General features: G+C 44.7%; 1 protein-coding gene across 1 annotated transcript; it reads right to left on the bottom strand.

The window, feature by feature from the left end:
* Window positions 1–1850: 1850 nt before the first annotated feature.
* Window positions 1851–10470, bottom strand: LOC309588019 (p53 apoptosis effector related to PMP-22-like; the record flags this gene model as incomplete). The annotated part of the gene is made up of 3 exons (XM_082306726.1): window positions 1851–2086; window positions 2728–2871; window positions 10260–10470. The coding sequence occupies 3 exons, from the start codon at window positions 10468–10470 to the stop codon at window positions 1851–1853; spliced, it is 591 nt and encodes a 196-aa protein (XP_082162852.1).
* Between the last annotated feature and the right edge of the window lie 16876 nt (window positions 10471–27346).

Here is a 27346-nt window from a genome sequence, read left to right as displayed (position 1 = left end):
GAATTCACTAGAAAGTAGGTACTATAGTTAGTCTACACAGTATTCCCCACCAGCCAGTACTGTACAGAAAAAAAAAAAAAAAAGACACATTTGTCACAGGACTCTCTTCTTCAGCAAGAATCATACATACAGTTGATTGTATATGCTACAACGGAGCTTGTAACACAGTTCTGAAGTCTGTAGATGTTTACGCTCTGTAGAGTTATAAAATACAGGCCTGGAAGGTCACCTGGCCTTTCTAAAACAGGATCACATGCAATACACAGAATTACCAAATTAAAAAAGGTGTTACAAAACAGAAAGCTATACAACATATAATACAAGATATATTGGGCATTGAAAAACTTAGTTCTAAATGACTTTAGCTTTACAGTATGATGCTTAATGCTTTATAAATTCTATTTTGTACATGTGCATGAACACATATACCCCCACACTTACCCCCTCCCAAGTACTGGGTTCACAATAGTAAGAAGTCCCCAGCTGCTTGTTACAGAGTAACGTGCAGCATTTGCTTTCTACCCTACCTGTACCCTGCTCAGAAATCTTTCTCTGCTGGAGCTACTTCCTCCATAGCTGGAAGAGGAGCTCCACAAATGAGCATCTTCCTTCTTCCCCATCTGAAGAAAGCTCTGACAAAGATTATAAACCACAATTAAATCTGCTGTAAGCTGCTGCAGGCCCACGACCAACACAGACACGGCTCTGCTTGGCTGGAATACTTATTTAGAATCACTGGCTCCAGAAACACAAGCTAGGAGCCAGCCAGATTACTCCCCGAGACAGGTGTCTGTAGGAAGTTTGCACATGTAAATTGCTCACAGAACTGCTTTTCTATTTTTACCTGTTATCCCTAGTGACTCACAAAGCATTCCCAAGTTTACTAAACTCTGGAGTACCTACAGTGTGCTTTAGAAACTTTTAGAGGTTTTCAACTCCTTTTTCTAAGATTTCTCTCCAAAGCACAGCTGATAATTAAAACACTGCAGTATTAAAAAGGTAGACATAAAGAACAGTGTATGTTTCTATTCAAAGTTGTTTTCTAAATCAGCATCCCTCAAATACCATGTAAAATATATGAACTTTAACATTTGAAGGTTTACTGATCCTCTCTGTGACAATGTATATTAAATTATATGTGGCTCCATCACAAGTCCTGCAGTGGCCACAAAAACACCAGTAAGTGTTACATTAGCCACTGGTATACACACCAGCTCCATGCTTTAGAGGTCTCCATCCAACAGCACCAATTGGTGGAAAATAAATTTTAATTTTATTTTCCCCCTTAATTCAAATAGCTAATAGTCAACAATAGTCCAGTAACAAGAATGAGAAGCGATTCTTAGGCAGCAGGTGACTGGAACAGTCTCAGGGAAGTTCCTTCCTTGGGACTGATTTTGGTGGAAGAAAAAGCATTCTTTGGAAGGTTGGGTTTTTTTCTAGTTCCATTTAAGACAATTTTGTCTGAGGTGAAAACAAAAATAACTTGTAGGTTCCTCTAGTGGGTTGTTTAAAATCTCTCCTCTTTCTTTCTACGCTTGAAACACTACATCTTTATTCATAAGCAAATGTTTTGAATAAAATAAGGATGACTCAATTAGTTGGGAGGGGAAGGAGCAAGTAAACCACTCAAACAGAATCGACATGAGAATACGTAAGTAATACTTTAGGTAAAAGCTATTTGTTTAAAGATGCCAATGTTTTTACCAATTTATTGCCAGGGCTAGTAAGAAATACTCTGGAGAAATAAGGTGGTTTTTTTTTTTTTTTAGTCTCCTACAATGGCACCAAATTTACATCAGAGGTGCTCCTCTGTTTTTTGACAGTTGACTGTACTTGGATTTAATCTTTCAATTTAAGTATGGTGCTCTCTCTGGGGAGGAGTAGTAATAGGTAGGCTTGATGTTTCCCAGGACTTCATCTTCCCAGTTGGGGAGGCAGCAGAAGAAGAAAGCACAACCTATTACAACAACAGTGCTGGCCCAACCAAAGCCATAGGCCCAGCTGAACATATTATCTCCTGTCAGTGGAATTTCTTCTGTGAATTTCACTGGGTAGATGACCAAGCCTATGATCTGGAATGCAGCTAGAGAGAAAGAAAGAAAAGCAGGAGTAAATGACGATGAATGATATTACATTTCCCACTAAAGAAAGCCACCTGGAGATAAGCTAATCCTTACATATCTTAAGAGGATGTGCAGTTCAGTCCTACAATCAAATCTGCCTTCTTGCAGAGGTATGTGACTCGTGGCCAAGGCACATCCCCACGCCTATCTGGCTGCAGCAGCTACAGCTGACATTGCCAGGTTGCTAAGGCACTCATCTGCGTGCCACGACCAGCCCTGTCCTACAGCCAGGCACCATGATCCCTGCAGAGCCAGTTACCTCCCACTTGTACCATAGCCCCATCGCTCCTCCTCCCCTCAGGAAGGTGGGAAGCACCCGGGACTCTCAGCTCCTAAGTCTTAGCATGTGACGTGCAGGGTCAAAGGTGTTGGTTGCCCCCCGTACACTGCTTTTGGGAAAGTGCTAACTGACAAAGGCCGCTGGAGCTTCCCTAACCATTATCCTCTCAGAGTGTAAATCAACCTTCCCTTGTTCTCCATGAGAATGAGTCATAAACCAGACAAAGACAGCTTATTTCATAAGGGAGGCTCCATCTAGTATGCTTTTCTGCTGATGCCTGTTTTACATCTAAAATAACATTGTCTTTGTGTCCAGACTTACCAACAACAAAGAGCAAGCCTCCAATTCCTCGCACAAAGTTGAAGCGGAGTATCTCAATTGAGAACGCGATGACTGCGAGAGCAAAACAGATGACCAGGATCACAAAGCCAACGAGGTACGTGGCAGCTGCTGCTCTCCCCCATCCTTGAAGAGAAAACAAGAAAGATGTTACACACAGCAGCACACTGAACTGTAGGTCATTGCAGGCCTTTGGTTTCCTTTAATCATATTTTGTTGAAATCCTTTACTGTAAGAAGCATGCTCTATGTCAAAGCAATACTGGCTGCCTCCAAAGCACACAGCTGCAGAGCAGAGGCACTACCGTTGGCGGGGCAGCACAGAACTCCCTGCCCGCTAACTTGTCCTGCTGAAGAGAGGGATACAGTGCAGCACGGTAATGGAGATAATACCTCCAAACTCCGTATCTGTAAGAGACCCACAGACATCTGAGCAGATAGGGCACACAACTGCTGAGCATGTACTTTATCATTACCGTTCCTGTTCGACATGCAAGTTTACAAAACCACTTCCATGCATGGGGAAGTACGAGAGCAGACAAGAGGGTAGCACCACAGGAGATAACTGATGGGAAATAACAGTGCTGCCAGCATACAGCTTCTTGCCTGTTTGTTTATTACAAGAATAATGCGTGTGGAGCAAAATTAGAACGACCAAAAAGAAATGGATTTGGAATAGCTGAAGTGAGAGATGACAAAGAGAAAGCTCTTGAAGATAAGTATCTATTCACAGCTAAAAAAAATTTAGAAACAGCTAAAATGTAGCAGATGGAAGAGAAACAGCAGAATCTGAGGTGAAGTGGAAGAGTCCTCTTTCTTTGAATCATTACTTTGACATTTGATGGGATGGAGTGGCGCAGATTCTTAGGATCAAGCAACTGCAGTCTGGAGAGGCTCAGGCATGAAGCAAGTGGCCTTATCCCAGCAGAGCAGCACCAGTGCCCAGAACTCACCCACCACAGGCCAGGTAAGAAAACCTCCCAGAAAAAACAGTCGGCAATTCCCCTTTCTCAATAACACTGGCTTGTGAAAAGGCCCTCATTATGGCCAGACCCTGTCCTCTTTAGAAACCAAGTGGGAGTTCAGGTGAGTCCAACGCAAACAACAACAACCAAAGGTGTTCCTGCCCCGGAGGCAGGATACCTGCCCACATGGGCTCAACCATGCCAGCTAGTGCTTTGTTTTCCAGCCAGCTGTCATCACAACTCACTTTCCACGTCTGCATAACGTGGGTTTCTACTTTCACACATTCAGACAGAGGTAGGGCCAGATCCCGAGCTCCCTCTAATGTAGGAATAAGAGCAGCGGGATCTAGGTCAGAACATTAAAAAAAAAAAACAACAAAAAAACCCAAAACACCCAACTCTTTCATCAGAGCTGTCTGTTCCAACACAGCTGAAGCAACTCTGGAGACACCCTGCTTTCAATGCAGCCTCCATTCCTTCTGTGCAAAAACTGAGAGGAAGAAGACTGAGACAGAGAACCTTTTCCTAAAGAGTTAAAATCCTCCACCTTAACTCACGTACTCTACTAGTTGCATAAATGGAGAAAAACTAGTAATTTGAGACAGAGAAGGCAGTAAAACTATCTCAGACACCTTTACTATGTACATCAATTTATCTTCTGAAAGCAAAGCATTGTTTTACAGCTATTTTCATTAGATCAGTCTGAATTGGTTTCTTTCCCCCTAATTCCAACAGCAAAAGCTAAATACAGCAGCCATCCGTCAGCCAGATCTCATCCCAAAACCCACAACCACCACCTGAAGACAGTCATGCTGGCATAGAAAGGGTAAGGAAAAGGGTTTTCTTTCCCCTCTCCCTTCTTGGAGCTACTCAAGACAGCAAAAACTTTCCAAACTAGTTTTCCTTCAGCCAGCTGTGCGTGTTTCATACCCCTTTGCTAAGGGAGTGCTGTGGGGCGAGGAGGGAAGGAGGGAGGACACCTGATGAGTGTCTGGAGATTAAAGCTACGTCAGTGGTCCGATAAAATCTTTTCATACAAAATATTCTCTGATGTACCTAATGCAGGTACTGGATATTGTCTCCACAATAGGATTTATTTAGGGATAACTAATATAAAGGGATAGTTAACCATTAGAGACAGACAGCCCAGGAAAAGTGATTCAGGCCAAATGACCTAGGATTGATATTTGCCCTATTAAGAAAAAAGCACAACAAGAAGAAGGAACACTTAGTTATCAAAGTACATTCCCTTTCAGATGCATTACAGTGTAGGAAGCAAAGTCTGGCATCTGCCCGATAAAATTTAGGTTGCAAACTCAACTATACCTGCAGGTTAGACACCTTGGGGTTTGGCGCAACACAAATGTGACTGGAGGAGATACGAGCCTGAAAGCCCCCAGTGCTCTCTCTGCTATTTCCATATCCTCTGTGCTTACTTTATGAGCGTAACAAGCTTCTGGATACAGGTCAGCCCCGGCTCCGCTCACAGTGATTTATTTTCTCGTCTCTGGTGATATGAAAGTGACACCACACATAGCTGTAGGAGATGTCTCATCAGGAAGATTAATATCAAGCCCAGCTTTGTTTCAGGTCTTCAGAAATAGAGCAACAGTAGACACCACCATTATGAAATTAAGTGGGTTTTGTTCTCATGTGTGACAGAGCTTGGTGCTGGTGACCCCATACCTTCCCCTCCTTCTCCTGCTGGATTATCTTCTCCAGCGGCAGTTATCAGCAGGTTGATACTGATAAGACCAAGTCATAGGTGCTGGCCACAGCTCTGGATGGGTCTACTCTGGGCCAGACTAGACAGCAGCCATTGAATGGCCAGCCTGCCACTTGAGCACCAGTGGGGGTCACAGGAAGAGCAGCAAAAAGCTCTGGACTTCTACATATATGCACTGTAAGAGAAATCTCAAAAAATTAACCAGAAGTCTTTATAATAAGTGACTGATGGAAGAGGTTGGGGGGGAGGCTGCAGCCTTACCAAGCGTAGGGCGCAGCCCTGGCACGCTCCTTTCCCACACAAACTGTTGCTACCCCCAGCAACGAGGAGAGCTTTCAGTGGTGGGGCTGCTGCAGGGCTCTGACTGAATTGATGTCTCTCCATGCGGGATCCCCCTCATCCCCATACCTATCAAGTCCGGCTTTCCCGGCTCCTGCTCCTCCCAGAGACCCCTGAGGGCTGACTGAGCCCCTGCAGGCACCCAGCTCTCCTGTCTCCGTCTGCAAGATCCTCTGCCTACAGCTCCTGGGAGGGGAGAGGTGCAGGTTTACACTCTCACTGTTTGCTGCCTTAAGAGCTGGAGAGACCTGCTCATGCTCAAGAGAAACAGATCAGCCCCAGTTTCTAGCTGGATTATGCTCAGAAGTACCTTGTACTCATGAGACATTTAGCCAGAATTTAAGTTTTTTCCATAAAAACAGAAAATTCTTAGGTCCCTTCATATGGCAAAGAGAGTATTTTGTACTCAAAATAGGCGTAAATATGATGTATATTTGAAATCAAACAATAACGCCACATTAATTTGGGGCTGCATAAGTAGAAGAGCAGCAGAATAGAAGAGCAGAGGAACAGTTGGAGCATTCCCCAGGTCGGCTTTGCCTCAAAGAAGAGTTGAGTACTTTGCATCTAATCAGCAGAAAAGTCTTAATCAATTAGGGGAATGAAGGTCTATAATTTTCAGGAAGAATTAAGAGTTTTATTATATACCTTGATTAACAATGACTATGGAAAGGAAATAAGCTGCAAATGTTACCATGCAAATAACTAGGAGGGGTGGGGATTATTTAAAGTTAATGATGAGCATATGATGAAATATAAACAAAAAAGCAACAGAGCCTTGGTGTTAACTGTATTTCCTAATTTTATTTGGCTGTGCCTCAGCCTTCACAGGGAGGAGATGGAAGCTCTACAACATAGGACATTTAAATATAGATTTCCCTTTAGAAATGAATAAAAGGGCTGGGAAAATAGTCTAGCAGGAAGATGAACTGCTACAGGATTTGAAGTAGCAAGCCTTTCTCACCTTTGTTCACGTCTTTACAAAAGCAGAAGCTAGTTTGTTAGCTTGTGAATAACCGGAATCTTAGGGTTGAAGTTTTTACCATGATGTGCATAGATGAGACGTTTTTACATGCAGCTATAATATTCTTCTGCATATAAATTGCAGTAGCAATTCCTGTTTGGCTTTGAGAGCTCATAACATCAAATGCCCCCCAAATATGCTTTTGTTGACAAAACAGTAGTGGACTGCGAGCAAGAGCAATATGTTCAGCAATATGTTCTTGCTCACATAATGCGCAAAATTCCATGGCAGCACAACTGGTGAAGGAAAGCTATGTGCATACCCTCCACAAGCACAGGACAGCCCAGAATCAAAGGTTTGCTGGGAGAGCTGGTTGGGAATTAATACTGGGAATCACAGCTCTGTTTTGGTTTTAGGAGTGCAGGAAGTATGATTGCTATAGTACCAAACTATTCAATAAAAGCCCACCAGTACAAACTTGGCTTCAGCCACTTGGCTCTGCCAGGAGCTCAGGAGAGGCACAATCCTATATATTTCCAACTTCTAACGCCTGCAGGCTGCTAGCAGTAGAAATACGCCTGCCTATGGACCAGCAAAGCCCACTGGCAGGGAAACCAGCCTCGCCTGCTTGCTGGGATCTTTTACTGGGGAGTTCCAGCAAATGTTTCCCAAGTGTTAACAGGGACACCAACTGCTACACCTCTGCCATTAGCATTTTCAGAGTGCCGCACTCAGCTGACACTATAAACTAAGTTGTCTTGAATACACCCTGGCATCATAAATCAGACAGAAGCATGCCTGAAAAGAGACATACTGAAAATTAAGTGTACCTGTAACATTCCTCCTTTATTTCCCTGGCCCCTCAGTGAAGTCAACACATGCACTCAGCTTCACCAGTAATCTGTGATATCAAAGTCCACGCTTCTAGGGACACAGGTACAGTGGCACAGCTGCAGTGAAACATGATTCACAAAGGCTGGGCTCCTACTTCTAGGTTCCATCTTTTTTTTTTTTTTTCTTCCTTTTTTTTTTTTTTTGGCACTTACTAAGGATCCAGATGAATGCTTCCCTTTTTCTAGGTCGGCTATTGTGTACTTGATGAATACCAACTGGCTGTTAGGAATATAAGAGAGTTAACCTCCATGGGATCACCTTTATTGCACACACACACCCATATTTTACAGTGATAATTCAAAGCAAAGTCGCTGGGAGCAGCCATTCAGAACCAGGAGGACACAGCCACCCACAAATATTGCTCCTAAACTTACAGCCTCATCACTAAAGACAACCATCCTCTCCAAGTAACCACACTGCAAACAATTCATGTCATATCTGATGGCTTACTGATGTGTTTTAAACAGAGTCAACAGTTTAATTCTGCAATGGTCCAGACTAAGTCATCTTGAGTCATATTATAGTGCAGTACAATAGCTCTACATTGCAACATTTTGATAATACACAGATGTTGCCAGCCAGGTACTTCCCAGACGCAAGCCAGTATAGAGCTCTAAACAAAATCCTTCCCTGCCAAATGACATCCCACTCTTTTTCCCTTTCCACTTCTTCCCTCTCATGTGGCACTTGCAAATGTGCATCAAAAAGCAATGCAGTTTAGGAGACATTCCTATTTGCAAGTCTGTCTGTTCTTGCCCCTTTTTCCCCCCATTTAAAATAAGTGACTCCCTGCTTTCTCTCCCTCTTCTCAGTACGCATGCCACAGCTCAATTAAGAAACTGTCTAATGGAGCTTTCTGTTGAAGGGGATCCACTCTGAAGTTTTCGTTTCACAGGACGGTTAGTGCATAGTAGTTACTCTATGCAAAACAGAAGTTATCCGTCTCAATTAATTAACTTTTATTTTCCTGCAGCAGTGCTGTAAATGCCTGCTAGGCATTTTTTCCTTTGTAAATGCCCTCACCTATTTTAGGTCTAATTGCATTAGCATAGAAAAAAGGAAACAAAAATAAATCAAACCTGAACTCATATGTTACATCCTGTCTCTAGATGTAAATAGTATTTGAGTAGACAGTGGCATTGATGTCATGAAAATCAGAGAAGAGGCAAAGTCAAACTGGTCTAAATAAGCCAAGGATTTAAATAAATTTTGGTTTAAATAAACCAAGGCTTAAATAAGCAAAGTCAAAGATACTACTCCTCTTCAACAGCTTGTTAACTAGAAAAAAACAGCAGAAAGTTGCTTTTGCCCCAGGACGCTCTGAGCTGACACAAAGCACACACCCACAAGTACTCAGGGACGTGAGAAGCAGTGTCACTACAGGAGAAAGCAGATTTCAGCAGCTCTACTGTATTAGCACTTCTTCCCTGTGCAGCGCAAATTTCAGCAACTCTGCCCTAGCTTTTCTACTCTGTCTAATGGGGGAGACTGATATTTTTGTCACACTAGCCAGATTTCTTCCACCTACAGTAAGACCTGCAGTCATCACCCGGCTGAGAAATGAAGCCACTGGTCTTGCAATAGATTCAAGACTTAGCTTACGCACGAGTGTTGCAACGGAGAGCTTCTGGAAGTCAGTCCACTGTGCTCCGGCGGCAGGGGATCTGCCCGGGGCAGCAGTCTCAGCTCTCCCAGCTGAAACACGCCCTTCCAGCTTCCCAGTCCCCAAAGTACCCTCGTCCAGGATCTTAAGGCGGGTCTGCTTATTTGTCCAGAAGCATTTTGGTTCAAGGACAAGCAGATGTAGTCAGACCCATGCGTTCTAGCAAAAACAGAAAGTCCCCCAAAAACTGGGAGTGTGCACTAAGACTATTACACCAGCGATGCCAGACACAAAAGCAGTTCAGCAAGTTAAAACGGAGGCACAATTATCCCCTGATTTAGGCCCAGTGCAATAGAGAAGTATAGTCAGGAAACAGCATTTTTTTCCATCTGCAAACCCACATCAGGCCATTTTAAGCTGCAGGTTGGGAGGCATCTGAATACCTGAGTTCCCTTGGCCAGGCAGGGTTAAATTAAGGTGCCCTCTCCCTCCAGAGGGCTGGGGGAAGGCAGTTTTGCCATCATCCAGGTGTGGCTCTGCACAGGACACCCTGGGCGAAGGCTTCCACGCTCGCCGTCTGACCAGCGAGGCTGCCGGTGCAGAGAAGGGGAGCTGGCCAGTGCCGGGCACAGCTGCCGGGACCACAGCCTGCAGATCACCAAGAAAAAGCAAACTGGAGAGCCGAAGGGAGCTGTCACCAGTTGGCTCTCTTACTTTGGTTGTAAAATAACTTTTTTTTTTAAAAAAAAAAACCAAAACCAACCAATACCACTCTGGCTTCTCAGTGTTGTACCGATCGATAGAAAAGATTGCTCTGAAGCAGCCTGGACCTGTATTTCTGCGCTGGCTGAAGCCCTGAAAGAGCATCAGTACCGGTTCTGCACGGGAAACCCCATCCCAGAAAGCAGCCGCCCCACAGCGGAGGTGGGGAGACCGTTGATGGCGCCAGCGCCCCCCGCACCCGCTGCCGCCGGCGGCAGGGGCCGGGGTCCCTCGGGGGGAGCGCAGGGGTCCCCCCGCTTACCGTAGTCCATGAGGGACTCGCAGCGCCAGTTGAGGTCCTCCTCGCCCCGCGTGCAGCTCTCCCACAGGGACGCTTGCTGCACGTAGGGCTCCGACTCCGACTCCAGCCAGCCCCGGCCCGCCAGGGCGATGATGCCCATGATGATGGCCAGGCCCAGCAGCAGGGGCAGGAGCCACCTGCACCTCCAGCAGGCCAGGCCGCACACCACCATCCTGCCCGGCCGGCGGGGGCTGCCAGCGAGCCCGAGCGTCGCGGATGGGGCGCGGCGGGAACGCTCCGCCGGGACGGGAGTCTGCGGGCGCCTGGGTCCGAGCGGGTTTTTAAGGCGCCGGGGGAGGAGGGAGTCCCACCCACATTCCTCTGACTAAGCCTGGCGGCGGCCGCAACCGGTGGGGCCGGCGGAGAGGCGAGGCGAGGCGAGGCGAGGCGAGGAGGGAGCGCGGGGCCGGGCCGGGCCGGGCCGCTGGCTCTGCCCCGGCTCCCTGCCGGCCCCAGCAGCCCCCGTCCCGCCGCTCGGCCGCCCCGGCTCAGCCCTGCACTTAACCCCTTGCTGGCGGCCACCCTCCCGCCACCGGGCCCGCTTACTTCTGCGTCGCGGCCCCGCCACCGCAAAACGTAACCGCAGCGAAGGCTTCAGGTTCTCGCTCGGTTTCCCGAGCCCTGCCCGGCTCCCGGGTGCTGAAGCTCATCTCCTCCTCGCCCTTCCCTCGGCAGGGAGCCCAGCGCTGCCCAGCACTGGTGATACTGGCGACGTTAGCCACTGCAGGTACCAAGAGCTTGTCGTAAGTTGCCTTGCAGTTGAAATGGTCAACTTCTTGCCCGGTTTTTGGACAATTTGCATGCAAATGAGAAGAGAGGTATTCTTTGAGGATGGGAATGTGACATTATGAACAAGGAATCACTTGTCTGGCACGAAGCTCAGCATTAAACAAATGCCCGTTTCCTAACGGCCACCTAACAAGCGCTTGATTGCAATTGTGCTCCGGCTTTCAACCAGGCCGTGCCGGACACAGCCCGGGAGTGGTACTCAGGACCCATACGCCCTGATCTCCCCCCATCCCATCTCTGGAAACGCACCCCCAAGGTGACCAAAATGAAGGCTTCCCCATCACATGGCATGAATGAACACCCAAAATTTTGGTCGTGGGAGAAACGCTTCTCCACAATAAGATCTACACGCATCCCACCGCGTCATCCCAGCACCAGTGCAAACTCTCCTCCTACGAGCAGATGCGTGCCTATCACAGGACTAGGGGTGCATGCATTTTGGGCAGGTAGCACACATATTTGGTCAAGTTTTGGAGCAGCTTCAAGGCCTCAGTGAAGAGGTCAGTAGGAGGACAAATCTTTGAGGTCTGCAGGGCTGAAAAAGAATAGTGGGTAGGGGGGATTACATGGGTTTCACGGAGAATGGGGGTGTATGAGTTCTTATTGGACTGCATCAAATGGGGTTTTGTCACAGCCGTGTCAGACATGCTCAGGCTGTGCCCGATGTCAGTTCCTCAAAAGATACTCAGGGGAGGTGTCCTGTGAGGTGGGATGGTGAACCTCACTTGAGTACCAATTGCTGGCAAACGCCAGGGAATGGACTGTGATGCTAAAATCAGAACAATGAGATGATATCACCATAGGCAAGTTGCAAATATCTCAGGCAGGTCACCTCAAACCATGTAGAGTTTCACCAGCCTTCTCAACATCCTCCTCAAACTTCCCACCAGAAAAACCTAGAAAGATGCTATATGTATCTAGAAAGTATGTACCTGTATGTACTTGTTAATACAATGTGAGTGAAAAATAGGACCGTGAGAAGTATTACTTCTGTCAGTAATAATTAAAATATACAATTTCTGTTAAAAAGTAGCTTTAAAAGATTATTTGCATATTTGCTGCATAGCATGTGGCTTTTCAAAGAATGCAAATGAAAAGCTATAGCTATGAATTATTGTAACATTTCCTAAAAACTGAAAAAAGGGTATTTTTAAGTTGATGTTTTTAAGAATTTTCATTTTTAATACTGTTGAGGGTCTACTTGCCACTTAACTGTCCCAAGGCCTTCTACTGGCAAGTGCATATCAACTGGCAAAATAATGAAGGGCTGGCTTTAAGATCTAATCTAGCTTTAAATCACCTATTTTGAAAAATTAATGGCCTTCATATTCCTGCATAGTAATCTGTATTGTGACAAGGTATCAATTTACTGTTTCGTAATATATACATATATATACATGCACACACACATATACATACTTTTACACACAAATACTTTTTGTTCATAGCTGCTCTTCCACCCTTCAGTTCTCACCAGTGTTTCCTTGCAATATCACTTCAAATCATATCTACCTTTGTATTATTCTTGCAGCCTTGATTACCATAACTTTATCCTTTTCAAATCCAACCAAACCTTCAGTACCACACTACAACCAAAATAATCTTCCTCCTTCATTCCTGATGGTCATGCCCACTTTTCAGGTTTCCTTCCAAATTCATTATTAAATAGAGCTGTAAACAAATTTTGCCTGAACTACTTGCAAGCATAGTTCTTCAGCACACAATTTTTGCATAAAGGAGAAGTAAGGGCAGAACTGGGCACCATGATCTTCTCTTTTTGTCACTAGAGCAGAACTTCATTCGGGCCGTGCCAAGAGCTGATTTTCCAGCAGTCTCACCGTCAGCACTCAGGTCACGTCAGAAGCAGACACAAGCAGGTATTTTCTTCAGCACAAAAAGGGAGAGCTGTTGGAAGAGAAGGGAGGTTAAATTTCATCCATTTTGTGAGAAATACAGTAGGAATGCACCGCTCAGGGAAGTGCTCGCTTCATCACAAGGTCAAAAGTCAGAGAGTTCCCCCAGTTCAGATGGGAGCATAGAGCTGGCTGCCATTTTCATTAGTTGCATTAATGCCTCAGTGTCCAGACACTGCAGTGGCTGGGGGAGCATGACGAGAAGCACCGAGGGCAGCCTGGCCCTGCTGTGCCACATCACACCGAATCCCTCCAAGCCCACCTCTGGCATTAGTAGCTCTTGTCGGCTACCCTGCTGCTCCCACTGACCCCATGAAGAGAGAAATGCTGTCTTCTCCTTTGTTTTTAAACATCTGGCTTTTAAACAACTGGGAAATCTAGCTGAAGTTAAAAGATAATATAGCAAAGATTTCATTCTGTGTGACTGAGGGCTTACAACACAGTCAATGAAGTTATCTGCCTTCAGTCCCAATGTTGCTTGGATTTAGTAGTGAGGAAATCTAGCAAACTAATAGACCAGTGCCTCCTGCAGCAAAATAGGCAGCTCCAGCAGCATATGTAGTTTTTCTCACCTCCAGGCTGTGTAGCCTGCATCTTCACAGAGACCAGATGGTAGGAGTCAGTTCTGTGGGGCTGCAACGATACATGCATGAAAAACATGTAGTGCTATGATCATGAGAAAAAGATGCCCTAATACGTAACAAAATAAACTGGAGGATTGCTTTACTAAAGAACCAAAAATGCCTGAATATACCCGGGCATTCTGGAGCAAGCTGCTCTGTCAAAAGTGTGTTATCTTTGGCTATGAACACAGCTACATGTTCTGTAGTTATTATGAAAATCTAGACCATTTTCCCAAATTTTTCTTGTAGCATGGAATAAAGGAGCCACAAGCTTCTTTCACCACCACTATCCTTACCTTTATTATGTAAATAATTAGATAATTTCATAATCTTTGGGGCTCTGTAGTGATATTTTTTCTCTGCCCTTCTAGGATATGCCCCTCTAGTAGATGGTGCTTTACATGGAGTAAATCATTAACCACTGCCGCCAATTATTCACCCAGCTATCAGAGAAAACCAAGTGGCGCTGAGTGAAGGTCAGGAATCAGCTCCAGCCCAGATGGGCACGGCTCTGAAATGGGCCAGTGGGAATCCGCAGGCTGGTTCCCAAGAATGCATGTCGGGGCGGGGGGGGGAGATGATGGGCAGCGCAGTGCCAAGGGCACCCCTCCGCCCTGCAGCGGGCAGCCGTGGGGCAGGGCGGGGGGTCCCCTCAGGGCTGGGGTTCCTTTCCTTTTTCCATTTAATCTGAATATATATTTGCTAGCCTGTTTACCTCTCAGCTAAAACCATTAGGAAAAAAAAGCAATGTCTGCAGACTGAATACCTGTTGTAAATCCAATTATTTTATAATTCATGGGTGTTGTCCTTCAGCAGCGTCTTATGCTCACTTTCCTCCATGTCCAAGTGCCCTAATTCTACTTAATCTCTCTTCAGGCATCACAGCCATAATACCTAATTAGCATCACCAAAACAAGGTAGTCATTCAACCCATAAAACAGGATAGGGAAGGGAGGTACTTGGTATAACCAGTAACAACCACTCCAGCAGTATTTCCAGATCAATCTTCAATTTCCTCACGTGTGGTGAAACGCTGCCATTATCTGAATTTAAAAGAAAGCAATTTTTCTGACCAGCTTTTGTCAGTAGCCCTTGGTTGAACTCACCTTACATTAGAGACTCATCTGGGGCTGGCACAGCTGAAATAAGCTGGCTCTGTGCAATTGATGTGCTGTTCAGCCTGCTTGAAAAGCCTTGTGAAAATACTAGGACATCAGCGTGGCCCACAGAGGTGTGACTAACCCTTTCTCATTCCAGCAAGAGACACCCTATGTGACTCCATCAGCCTGAGATGACCTAAAACCTTAGAAATAATAAGATGGTAAAGGGCCCTCCTTCTTCTGTGCACCCTGTGCCTATGATTGCCATACAGATAGTTGGAAAGGTGCATGTAAGAGAGCTCTCTAACTCCGGTTTTCTATACTTAGGTTGTGCGAAGGCCTCTGTATTATTGAATGAAATCCCGTCCCTATTAAAGGAAATGGCAGAATCCCTGGTGGCTGGGATTTTGCCCCAGAGCCCTCTAGAGGCCTCAGGCTCACTTAGGTCATGCCCATGCAATATCCAGGGTCTTCAGACACTTAAGGTCTATGGACTTGTTGCTGCAACTTTTCCTCCTTTACCTCATCCTCTCATTTTTGTTTTCAAAATGTAAAAAAAGAAAGCATCAAATAAAGAACTGTGTCATCCTTGACCTCCATACTGATTTTGGTTTTGTCCATAAGTCCTTCTCCAAGGCTGCAAACTGACCATCTTTGTGCACGATGCTGAAGAGTAGTAACAAAGTGCTAGGAATTGCCCGGCTAACACTGAAACTGTTCCTGCAGGAATGGGAGCTTGGTGCAGCATGTGAACATCATTTCCTAAAGCTGCTAATATTTCCTTTTTGAACCACCCCTCCAAGAAAACCCGAGGTATAGTGTATACTTATGCACAAGGGTCTGGAGGTTTTCACTGGTGTTTGGCTTTGTTTTCTTTTAACAGAAACTTCTGTTTACTCAGAAGTACAGGGAAGGCTTAATTCTTGCAGAGCAGCATGCTTGTATTTATACCGAATTGTGTATTCCCATCAAATAAGTTGAGAGAAGATGTGTTTTGGAAAATATCGTATTTGTGCGATGTCAGATGCAAAGCTTGAAACGCAGTTACTGTAACGCTGATCCGCAGGGGTACTGTTAGTTTTTCACGCCATTCCGAGTACGGGCCTCAGGCTTCAAACTCAGCTGAAGCGAGACCCGAGATTTCTCCTGCGATGACGCTATTCTTAACAGAGCATGGGATGCGTATATGGTCCCGTCCACATCTGCGGCGGGCAGGGCGGGCAGGACGGGCAGTGAGGGCAGGGCAGGCAGGGCAGGCAGTGAGGGTAGGGCAGGCAGTGCCGGCAGGACGGGCAGTGCGGGCAGGACGGGCAGTGAGGGCAGGGCAGGCAGTGAGGGCAGGGCAGGCAGTGAGGGCAGTGCGGGCAGGGCAGGCAGTGAGGGCAGGGCAGGCAGTGAGGGCAGGGCAGGCAGGGCAGGCAGGCCGGCGGCGGGCAGCCCTGGCCGCCAGGGGGCGGGGAACACCGGCCCAACAGCGCCGCGGCCCGCCGGCGGCGGCCGGGCTCCCGCCAAAAGCCGCCCCCTCACCCACACCCACAGCCCGCCGAGGGGCCTGTCCTGCCCGGCACCCTCAGCCCCGCACCGCGGAGCCTCCCCGGCGGGGCGCTAATTCGGGCAGCAAGTCTTTATTCCTGCTCCTGTAGCAACGAGAGATCTCGGTGCTTAACTCCCCCCGTGAAGCCGCAGGCCGGGAATCCAAAGCGGGATTCCTCTCGCTCGGCTGTTTCAGGCTGAGGCTGAAGTGAGGAGAAATGTCTGGTTGTCCCCCCACTGATGATGGCGAGTTATCCAGCCTGTGGGGTTAGCTCCCGGCCGTGCACCCACGCCACAGACGTGCATAAGGTAGAGCCTGACGCCTTCATGCCCTCCGCTGGGAGCCTGGCACTGCCATGCCCGGGTTTGAGTTCACGTAGGGAGCCAGAAGCTGCTCTCCTGCTGTCCGTTCTTAGCACTGAGATTTATATTTTTTTTTTCTCAATGTTTTTCAGGAAACAGTCAAATCTAGAAAGAGTTTTTCATTCAAATATCTTAATGAAAATACATTTGGCTTGATAGATTTACAGCAGCTTCCCTTTCCACCAGTATTAGCACTTCCTTGCGTTAATCCGTATTCCCTGTCTCGGTTCCTCCATCCCCTCTGTAAAGCCATGCGCGTCTCAAACCTGCCCGCACAGCACTGTAGAAGACTGTCACATTTCTTGTTCTCTCCAGCCTCAGCAGAGGCAGCTACTGTAAAATGATGTCTTGGTTCCCAGCAGCAGCATCAGGAGCTTTTGGGATAAATTTAATCTCCATGTGCACATCCAGAAGCAGACAGGGTACATTTCATATTGCACAGCTCCACATTAAAGACCCTGTTTAGCTTTTATAAATGACTCACCCAATAGCTCAGTCCACCGAGGCCTGATTTCGAAGAGACAGTCTGGTCTTTAAGTGCATGCTCAAATGAGGGATCACAGCACCAAATTAGCAGCACACGTGGACGTGACACTGGATTCACGCAGCATGCATGAACGTCAATACTTTGAGTCATTATTTTCGGGGGCAAATCGGGGGTGCTGTTTCATATGCAATCTCTCTGGAGCCGTGTTCCAGCAGGAGCTGCCTCCGTGTTCCTCCCTGGCATTGACCCATTTTGCTCTCTTACTATGAAAAGCAATAGTAATAAATAGTTATAAATAGTTACAATGCTGAGTCTTCTCTCCCGTAGCACTGGACAGACAGGAGAAATTTCCATCTATTTGTTCTGCTGCAGAAGACTGACCTTCTTCAAATCAGCTTGATCACACTTACAGGGTTAGCTTCCCCTTGCAGAAATAGTACTGTACCTCTGATTTTAAAAGCAGACCTTGAACACCTTGCTGTGATAGACAGAGCTGAGTGCAGGAAGATGAAAGAGGATTTTGCAGAAGATAGTGTTTATCAATGCCTAAAAAAAATGGGAGAAAAAGTAGTTTTAAAAATACACACACGCGCGGAGATAACACAACTGTGCATGACCAAGTGTTTGGGAGCAGTAGGAGAGGGCTGGGAGATGGAGGAGGGAGAATGGGGAAACACTGTGCTTGGAGGGAGAAGTTTCCATTTTGGCAAGGGTGCTGCAGGGAAGTGTTGCTTCAGCTCATGAAGTGTGACAGTATCTACCCGTTTCTCTCAAGTGTTGGTGAGCATGTTCTGTAAATACTTTTGTGCTTTAAAGTCGTAAACACTGAGATGGAAGCATTGGATTTGCGTAGAAAAGAGTGGAGATGAGGGATTTAGTTTAAACATTGTCACCAATAACAAGTGAGCGTTGAAGATACGTGCTTGCACAGAAAGAGAGGAATGGTAGGCAGGGGAAAAACATCCTCATCTTTTTGCTCCTCTCTTTCTAGTTTACACATAATACAGTAGATAGCAATTAAATTGAAATATAACCTGTGGTATAGTGTGATCAGTTGGAAAAGTGAGACCACGAGAGACTTCAGTTGATCACACAATAACAGATGGGGTAATAAAACCTGCGACAATAAGGAATATTTGCGGAACAAATGAAAAATCAACTTCCCTTCTGTTGCAGAAGCAAGAAAATAGGCAAGTGTTAAAGAACAATCTAAAAGGCAAATTGATGAGGGAAAGAACATATGGCAAAGATGGAAACTGTTAAATACACACAGAGGAAAATGTATGCTTTTAAACGGTCTTTACAGCACGCCTGTTTCTAGCCTTTGCATGCTTTTTTTTGCTACCATTTGTGAAGAAATAATTCCTTGGATCTCTGTAGTACAAAGCATGAAGGAGCTAGGTCCAAACTATAGGTTCAGCAAAAGTTTAAAGAAAAGCACAATAGGCAGAGGAAAGAGAAAATGAGGCTTTATCACAAGTGATCTGAACAAAAATGCTATCAAGATTTTTTTTTCCCCACACATATTATTGTAAAGGACATTATGCCATGTTCAGAAAGTGAATGCAATTAGAAATGGGATGGGAATCAGCTCTGCGTAGGCGCTGACACTATACTTTTCAGTGCGGTATCTAAACAGCAACACCCAGTGTATTCCATCCTCCATTCTGCTGGGAAAAGAAGAAACACAATAAACATGGGAGCCATCGATAAACTACTCAAATACAGGAATCGGTTGCAACTACCCAGAGTCTGTCAGCACAGCCTGCTGCAGGGCCAGAGGAGCCCGGCGGGCGAGATGCGCTGCCCGCGCAGAGATCCAGCCTACAGGGGCAGCTCCAGGCACAGCCGGAGCTCCCTCGCTCTCCGTGGGACATGCAAGACCTCCTGTGTCCGGCATCTCAGCAGCCCCAAATGGTCTTCAGTTTCTGGGTGAGGGTGAGGAGAGGTACCCACATGAGTGCTCACTGCCGTCCCCAGCTCGGCGCCTTCAGAGCAGCGTGGTTGCGGCCAGTGGTCCTCATCCAGCAGTGACCACTCCAGGGCTCCTCTGTGAGAAGTTCATCGCAGACTCAGCACCAAGCAGCCCAGCTCCTAATGTGAGCAGGAAGACTGCCTTTCAACGCGTGCTTGAACTGCAGATTTCAGTGAGAACACCAGGCTCTGCTGTTCCCTCACTCTGTGCCCAGCTCTTAGCTAGTTCACTGTGACTGTCCTATATTAAAAAGAAAGACCTGCCAGCTATCTGCCAGTTGCAGGGATGACAGAGGGTGACAGGGCTGTGGCTCGCGCGTGGGCACTGCCCGCTCGAGGCCTCCTTGTGCCCCACAGCTGGACCGAGCCTCATGCAATTCTTTGCAAGATCAAAAGTACAGTTGAACAGAATTGAGGTCAAAACCCTGGATTTAGAAGCAACACCGTTTTTTCTAGATTTCTGTTTGTTCCAAACAAGTAGTTATTTTTCTTTATGATGCAACTCGCCTTTCTTATGGTAGTGTGAAAAAGACAAATATAAGAAAATGAAATGGAGAAGTCCCTACCTATCCCCGCCTACAGCCCCATTTGAATACATCATAGTGAATCTTGTCATTCATGGTAACATGAGACCGACAACATGGGGACAGCAGCAACACTGATGCTTATCACCTGGGCTACGCTGCAGAGCAGCGTGCGCTGTATTCTCAGCAGAGCTTTTTCTGGGTTATGACTCACGCAGAGCCCTGCTTTTCTGCTCCTCTCCCACCTACTCTGACAAACAAGAGAGTTACAGTGAAATAAATAAATAACCAGCTATTATTATCAACCAGAATTCAATAAAGAAATTTAATAAAGATACAGCTATATCTCCTGCATGCAGGTACATCTGGATCCTGAATCCGACATCACACTTGTGCAATGATCTGCGCCTTGCCCCCTCCCACTCTGAAGCCTCAGTTGAAGCTCTTCTGTTTCAGGCTTTTTTCTCATTTACGGTCATTTACCTATAGCAGTAGGCTATAGGTAGTATAGTAGCAGCGAAGAAGGGAGCTTTCTGAGGACTCTTCAGCCAGGGAAGAGTAGGTGGAGAGGTTGGGAGGAAGGGATGAAAAGGCCGGAGGATGCAAGCAGTAGGGTGATGCAGAAGCAGGTCTGGGCAGTGGGTGGGAGCTTGCTGACAGCAGCTCTGTCATCCCGTTTATGATCTTTCCAGAAATGTAGGTAGGGTTTGGGGTTTATTTGTAAGGGTTTCGCTTTTCTCTTTTTTAAGGATGGGCACGTCTATGTGTCTCAGCACAGTTAAAGGTAACCAGATGGAAGTTACAAGAGTGAGCTGGAGTTTATCTGAGGTTGGTGGAGAGTAGCCTTCAGCCTGCCCACAGGAGCAAAGCGGAGCCTGCAGAGATTTCAGAAGCTGAATGTTTACTTGTGGGGCCAGCGGTCTTGTAGCATCCAGTTAACTTGGACAAAGTGAATCAACATAGGAGGCATCCACACATCTGGATGGGAGAGGATACGGGCTCTGTGAGCCTGCTTTGCCTACACTGTGTTTCGTCTTTTTGCCGGCTTAATGAAGGGGCAAAATCTTGACATAATCATAAATGCTTGACTAGCTGAAAGTAGGGACGGTCTTTGTAAGGCTCACTAAAAAAAAAGGACCTCAGTGTCTGTTTCAGATAGCTAGGCACAACCAGTATGTAAACAGTAATAATAACAAGAGTGTTCATGTATGATACATTAGGATACAATCAGGATGCACAGCCAAATGACTTAATCTTCTATGAAGATACTTTTATTGGGAGCCCATTAAAAAGCTGCTATAAATTCGTTCTTTTGGCTGAACTGGCGTAAGCACCTCAAAACATAGCAACAGCTTTCCAGTTTCTTGAGTGTTAGGCTTTTGGGCTCATCTTTGCAAAACACTTAGCAGTTCCTTCTCCTCCAGTCATTTTATGTTATTTTCTTTTTTTTTTTTTTTGCGGGGGGGGGGGGATATTTTTGGTGTGCTAATACTGCAACAGTGAAGCTCTTCCCTCAGGCTGGTTTTATTCTGTGGACATCTGAAACATTTGGGATCAGATTACATACTGGCAAGTAGGACAATGGCATTGCCATGACGAGCTGGAGGCTAATTTATAGGCTTTGCAGATGTGAATGCATTAGCATGCAAATCATGACTAGCCCCTGCCTATAAATAAAAGAACTTACCTTGCCAAGAGATGGCTGTCCCCAAAATATAATGAGTATTATAAATTATAGACAGGTGTCAGATTATTCAGCTTCCTTTGTATTCTTGTTTGTGCTTCTCTAAGGGAGAATTTAAAGATAAAATGTATAATACCATGCATGGCACAGGCAGTTATAATCTTTGCTGCCCAGTGCTATTATTACCTTTTGCCAACTGCCACTCCTTCATTTGTTAGAAAAGGAGCTATTCAGACTTGTCAGCAACTTTGAATAATACGTTGCTACATGGCAGTACTCTGAAAAGGAAGGATGAACTGTGCTTAATGCACTGAACTCTGGCTTGGGAGAGATTTTCTGTTCACAGCTCTGCCTCAGGCATAGCTCTTCCTCAGACTTTGTGTGTGGCCTTGGGCAAATCATTTAAGCAGTCCATGCCATCATTTCTTTAGCTAAGAAATCAGCAAAAATAAAGTTTGTTTCACCTGTAGTGTTTTGGGGTAAAGCCTGTCTTTACTGTCTGTCTGTAGAGGGCTGTATATGTTGGCACATGCTGGGCACTCCTGGCAGCAGAAGTAACAGCAGAAATAGCTTCTGAAGTTACAACTTCAGAAGATATTTAGGAATTAGCTCAACTCATATCGAAGCAAAGTTTCTTTTTTCTTTTGGAACTTGATGAGAAGAACTTAATGAGATTGCACTTACTGATGCGATTGGCTCTATCAAGCCGTGCACACGTGCAGTGCTGATGCCTCTATGGCTTTGCCAGCTTCCTGCCACTCCCTACTTCCCCAAAACACCCTTTCATGACGGAAGAGCAGAAGCAGCAAAACTGAGGAATTCCTACAAGTTTCGTCAAAACACATTGCCTTGCAGAGGAGAGAATCCCAGAGTATCGCCTTCCTCCCCTAAGGGAGAAGCTCTACACTGAGCTCACAGAGAACCGCAGAACCGCTAACTTTTGCTGCTCATAGAGCTACTCATTTCTTCCTAAAGTCATATTTTTTTGAGGTTCATTCCAGTGGAAGAAAAATTCTCCTGAAAGTAAAATAGGCCTGCTGGAGAGAAGGCTCCCTGACAGCTTTGCTTATTTTATGGAGATGTTACATCAAGCTAAGCCTTTGCCATCTGCTCTGCCCCCGATTGTAAATGGAAAAAAAAAAACCAACCAAACAAAAAGAACAAATCACAAGAGCATCAAGGAGATAAAAGTGATTTAACTGCTGGTATATGCTCTGCCAACAATGCAGCTTGCACTGAAGATGTTCTTTCTCATGATTCAGACACAAATCATGAGGAAAACAGTTCACACACGACACAGTAAATTTCCTGCTGAGCTGGAGTTTTCTTGAAGCAAACCTGACTCCACAAGAGGGTTCAACTGTACTTATATGGAATTATGTGAGCTTTATGTAAAGAATGTCCTTAAATATTTTTATATTGTTTGCAGCTCAGGCAGTAAGGCACAATGGGGTATGAATTATTTAAGGGGTAATGCCCATGGTGGAGGAACACGTGAGGCAATAAATGGCTTTTGTAGGTAACTGAACACCACAGCAAGGCTGTGAGATACCGGAGAAGCACAGAAGGCATTCATTGAAAATATGTCCCAGTGCCATGTTCAACAAGGAAAAAGTTAAACAAACGTAAGTGTGAAGATTGTGGTTTTCTGGCCATGTGAGAATTTGGAAAACCTATGCAGCTAGTTTGCTAGAGAAAAACCATCAGAAAGCACTGAGGCAAATAGATTAATGGGGCAAATAATTAGGAGAGGGGAAGAAAGTGATGAGATTCAGCACATGCAGGTGTCAATAAAGATGCATCATCCGTAGGAAGCTTACATTTTGCACTCAGTGATAAATCCTCGTATTGACATGCAGCTTGTTATACGGTATTCGTGCTGCACTGTTAAGCACAAAGACAAAAGACATGAACCATCCATACAACATAACATAAATCACTGTAATGCCCATTTAAGGGTTTTCCCTTAAGAAATTAAATTATAATCTAATGTGTTGTATACATCTGTGGAATGCAAATTCCTGTAGAACTGGATTCATTGTGAGCATAATGGGGAAAGGTCATTAATGAAAAGATTAACAAGCAGTATATCTACTCCTTGAATTTCTCTTTAAGTTAATTAAGTTAATAAAATTTAATTAGCATCCAGACATTTGATTTTCTCTTAGGATTATGAAACTAGAGACTCTAAATTGTGGTGTGTGTATATATATATGCTTCAGCATAAAAAAATATAGGCCTGCTTCTTCTGCTGGTGTAACTCTACTGGACCATCTTCTGTGGCTCTGAAGGACCTGTGTCAGCTCACAGTCTTGCAGTTACCTACAGTGGCTAACATCTATTTTACAGCAACAGCCTTTGAGAATGAAGGCAGAGAGTACAGGAATTGCTGCTGCCCTCCTCAGAGGGTAGAGTGCACGCACATACACTGGGGCATCTGGCAACTGCAAGAAATACGTGAGGTACGTTAACTTGTGTTATTGGGAAGGACCATGGTAGCTACAAGACTTGCTTCCACTGCTGAAGGGAAATCCTGTAACAGCAATTGACTCCTGCTGCAGGAAGGTGTGTCTTCGTTCAGTGGCCAATAACAGTAAATTAGTTTCCAACATTTTGCACAAGGCTGAATGGAAACAAATGGAACCTGGGAGCTTAATTAAAAAAAAAAAAAAAGAGAGAGACAATTATTTATTTTTCATATACTTCGTATTTATATATCCTCGGGTTACACGAATAAATCATCTTATTCTGATATCTTCATTGCTGTTCATTAATGAGTCAATGACACTCTGCTGTTCTGCATCATAAAGATCAGCTTACTCCTGACATGAGCAACTATTGGACTAATTTGTTCCTAAATGAAGAAATTATTCAAGTTAGACACTTGGTATTTAAGAAGATAATGTTTTCATCTTCCACACAGATCAGAAAACGCACATTAAATTAAATGAACAATATTCTTATTACTAATGAAATGTGACTGTATGAAATAAATACTGTATCTGTAATATATACATAATTTATAAAGTTGGCTGGCATTACAGGTGGGACTACCTTAAGATTACCTGGCAACTGCCACAGTACAATCTCATTTTCACTCACTTTGCCAAATACTAACTGGGGCTGAAGTCTTCCATCTGCATGGGAGCAGGGGTGATTGCTTTGCATTTTGATCAGATTAGTTCCACTGTTTCTAGACAAGAGAGAAAATAATGTTTTGCCAGTGTTAATACAATCTGATAACCTTTCTTTGAGAAGATGTACTGTCCCTGTTTGCTGTTGTGAAGAATTAAAACAAAATGTATGAGTGGCTTATGTATCAGGGTTATGCTTTTTTGCTTCATTTTTGAAAACTTGTCCAAATCTCTCCTAATTTCAGAAAATCAGTCTACACATGTTCAGTAAGGCCACTAGATTTTATCAGCTAAAATCTCTGAAGAGTCTTTTTATAGTTAGATGCTAATACTCTACACTGTCAGGGACTAAACAACAGTTTTGCTGTATTTGTAAACCTGCACACTTGTGGGCGGTCATTAGCATGTGTGAGAGCAAGCAGACTTGCTTATCTTGTTTGGTAATGGTGTCCACATAACTTAGCAGAGCCCAATCTAAACATAAACTGGTTACTCATGTCCTAAACGGAGAGTACTGCAGCAACACATAGCTCAGTCCAAGTTACTCTAACCTAATTCAGAACTGTCCCACATACAGGAATATGTCATCTAACTAAGATCTGCTAAGGGGTAGATTTCATTCTTTAAAAATAAAACAGACACAGACAGAAGGGCTGACTGAGGGGAGACATTGGCAAGGGGCAAGGTAGGCTGATGCCTGTACAAGGCGAACTATGGCTGGCCTGGGAAGAAGCGTGGGACAGGAGGGCAGTGAGAATAGCTGAAAGCACCTGCAGAAAGAGAGGAGACGTGACAAAGCACAGAGGAGCTAGGGCAGAACTGGGCAGAGTGAACAAGGAGCCTGGGACTGTGAGGAGTCATGAAGCTGGATGAGCATCTACGCTTTATGACAACGCACAAGCTGCATCTCAACGTTCTTCTAATAATTACGCTTTTGTATGTACATTCTAACTAAACGTGAGAATATACCAGACAGAACAGCAAAGACAGGTGAAAAAGAAAAGAGGGCAGAGTCACCACCTCTTGTAAACTAGGTGTCAGGAAATCATAGCAATATTAATTCAGAACATCTTTAATTCAAGCTAAACGTCAATTATTGTACACGTCTGAACATTAATTGGTGTTTAAATTTTACACAGAAGAACTTCTGTGTTAAAATCTAATGCCTTTTTGTAAAATATGCCATATACACAAAATTATTCTGAGAAATTAAGTACCTGAAAAGGCAAGTATCTTATTCTCCAATAAAAGAGCAATCTTCTTCAGTCCAGTGGTCTGGCTTCTTATTATTCCTATCTCCCTGTTCCTTACAGGCCCAGAAAAAAAAAAAAAAAGGGCAAACCAGTGCAGCTACTGTGAAGCAATCCAAGCTCTTACAGATCAAAGGGGAGAGAGAGCACATTGCAAAAGTAAAGGGCTATGGTAGAAAAGCCTCTCTCTTTTCATATCAGTAAGGCTTGAAAGCAGACGGTTCTGCTGGCTGCAATTGTGGCAACATAACATGAGGGAAAAGAGTTGCATACGTCCAATCATGTACCACTGAAATCCATGAGGCTTACGGTAGTCCTGAAAGCACGGCTTCTGCTAGGTATGTTTAAGATCAAGCCAACTAAATCCATTCAGACTGTATCCCTATAAACAACCATTGTTCTCTAAAGGACTGTCATTCTAATAATCTCCCACATGTTTTCATCTTTTTTCTTTCTACTTACTCCATAGCATACCGTAGATAGCAAGGAATCCAATCTGATAGAAACCAGATGAATCTGTAGCCTTGGTTATCAGATCCTTTTTCCCCCAAGGTTTTTCATTTGTAGGCTAAGTATATTTGATCTGGAAGCTACTGAAATCCAAACACAGAACTCTGCAATGCCATTCTTTGAAACCCCTTTTCAAAATACATGTTGGGAAACACTGTGTCTTTCTGCTAGATTTTCTATTTGTAAGAGCAATTTCCAAAAGCCTTAAAAAACATTTGGATAACAGCGCTGTCCCTCAAGCCTACGAGGCTGTGTGCTTGTGTGCCTGTTGCTGTAATAAGAGCTTTTGTGTGGTTCAATATCCACTTAGCATTGGATTTTCAGATCATGACTTAGAGGCAATTACTGTCTACTCTTAGCAAGTTGGAAGCTGAATGCTATATTCCCTCTGATTATATCTCCAGAAAGTATACGCCAATAACAATCTGAGCATTGATTTCACATTGATTAATACCAGTAGTGAAATTTAAAAGGGCATCACTCAATATGCAAGTTCATCGGTCAGCTTATAGCAAACTGCTGTCTTGAAGAACATCTCAAGAAAAACCTCCAAGCATGTGACTATACCACAGGTCTACTTACAGATTGACTTTACTGTTAATTTGCAATTTAAGTGTCAAATCCAGCAAATCGGTCCTGTGCCCAGTCAGACGGTAGAGAGAGATGTATAAGTAATTGATAGTCTCCTAATTCATGTTGGAAGTATTGAACATGCTCTGCCTTTGAGAAGATGAGTAGTGTCTGCAGGGACAAGAGCACATGGGGAGTAACAGATCCTTACGTCCTTTGGAAGAGCTTTTGGAGCCCAGGGCTTACCTTTCATGAAATAAGTTTCTACTTATTATTGTGCAGAGCAAAGCACACTAAATAGGAACCAAACTATGTTCTGGAGCAAACTTGCTCTCTTAATTCAGAACATTCTATCTTTTAAATCTTCTAAGTTGGTCTTTAAAGTTGGCAAAATAAGCACCATTGACTAACACAGTCAAACGACATCTCAGAGAGTTCGAGGGCAGCGTGGAGAAGAAAAAGGAGAAATTTTCTCATGTTTAGTCTGTATATGTGAATATTATATGAATGCATAAAAAGAAGGCTCTGACTTGAATTTTGCCACTATTGCATTGTAAAACTGACAACATTCCTCTGAAACCAGGGAATTCATTT

This window comes from Platalea leucorodia (genome assembly GCF_965183815.1).
Source record: "Platalea leucorodia genome assembly, chromosome: 3".
In the NCBI taxonomy this organism is placed as follows: Eukaryota; Metazoa; Chordata; class Aves; order Pelecaniformes; family Threskiornithidae; genus Platalea; species Platalea leucorodia.
The sequence above is the reverse complement of the archived record's forward strand: the minus strand, read 5'-3'. Positions and strand labels throughout refer to the sequence as shown.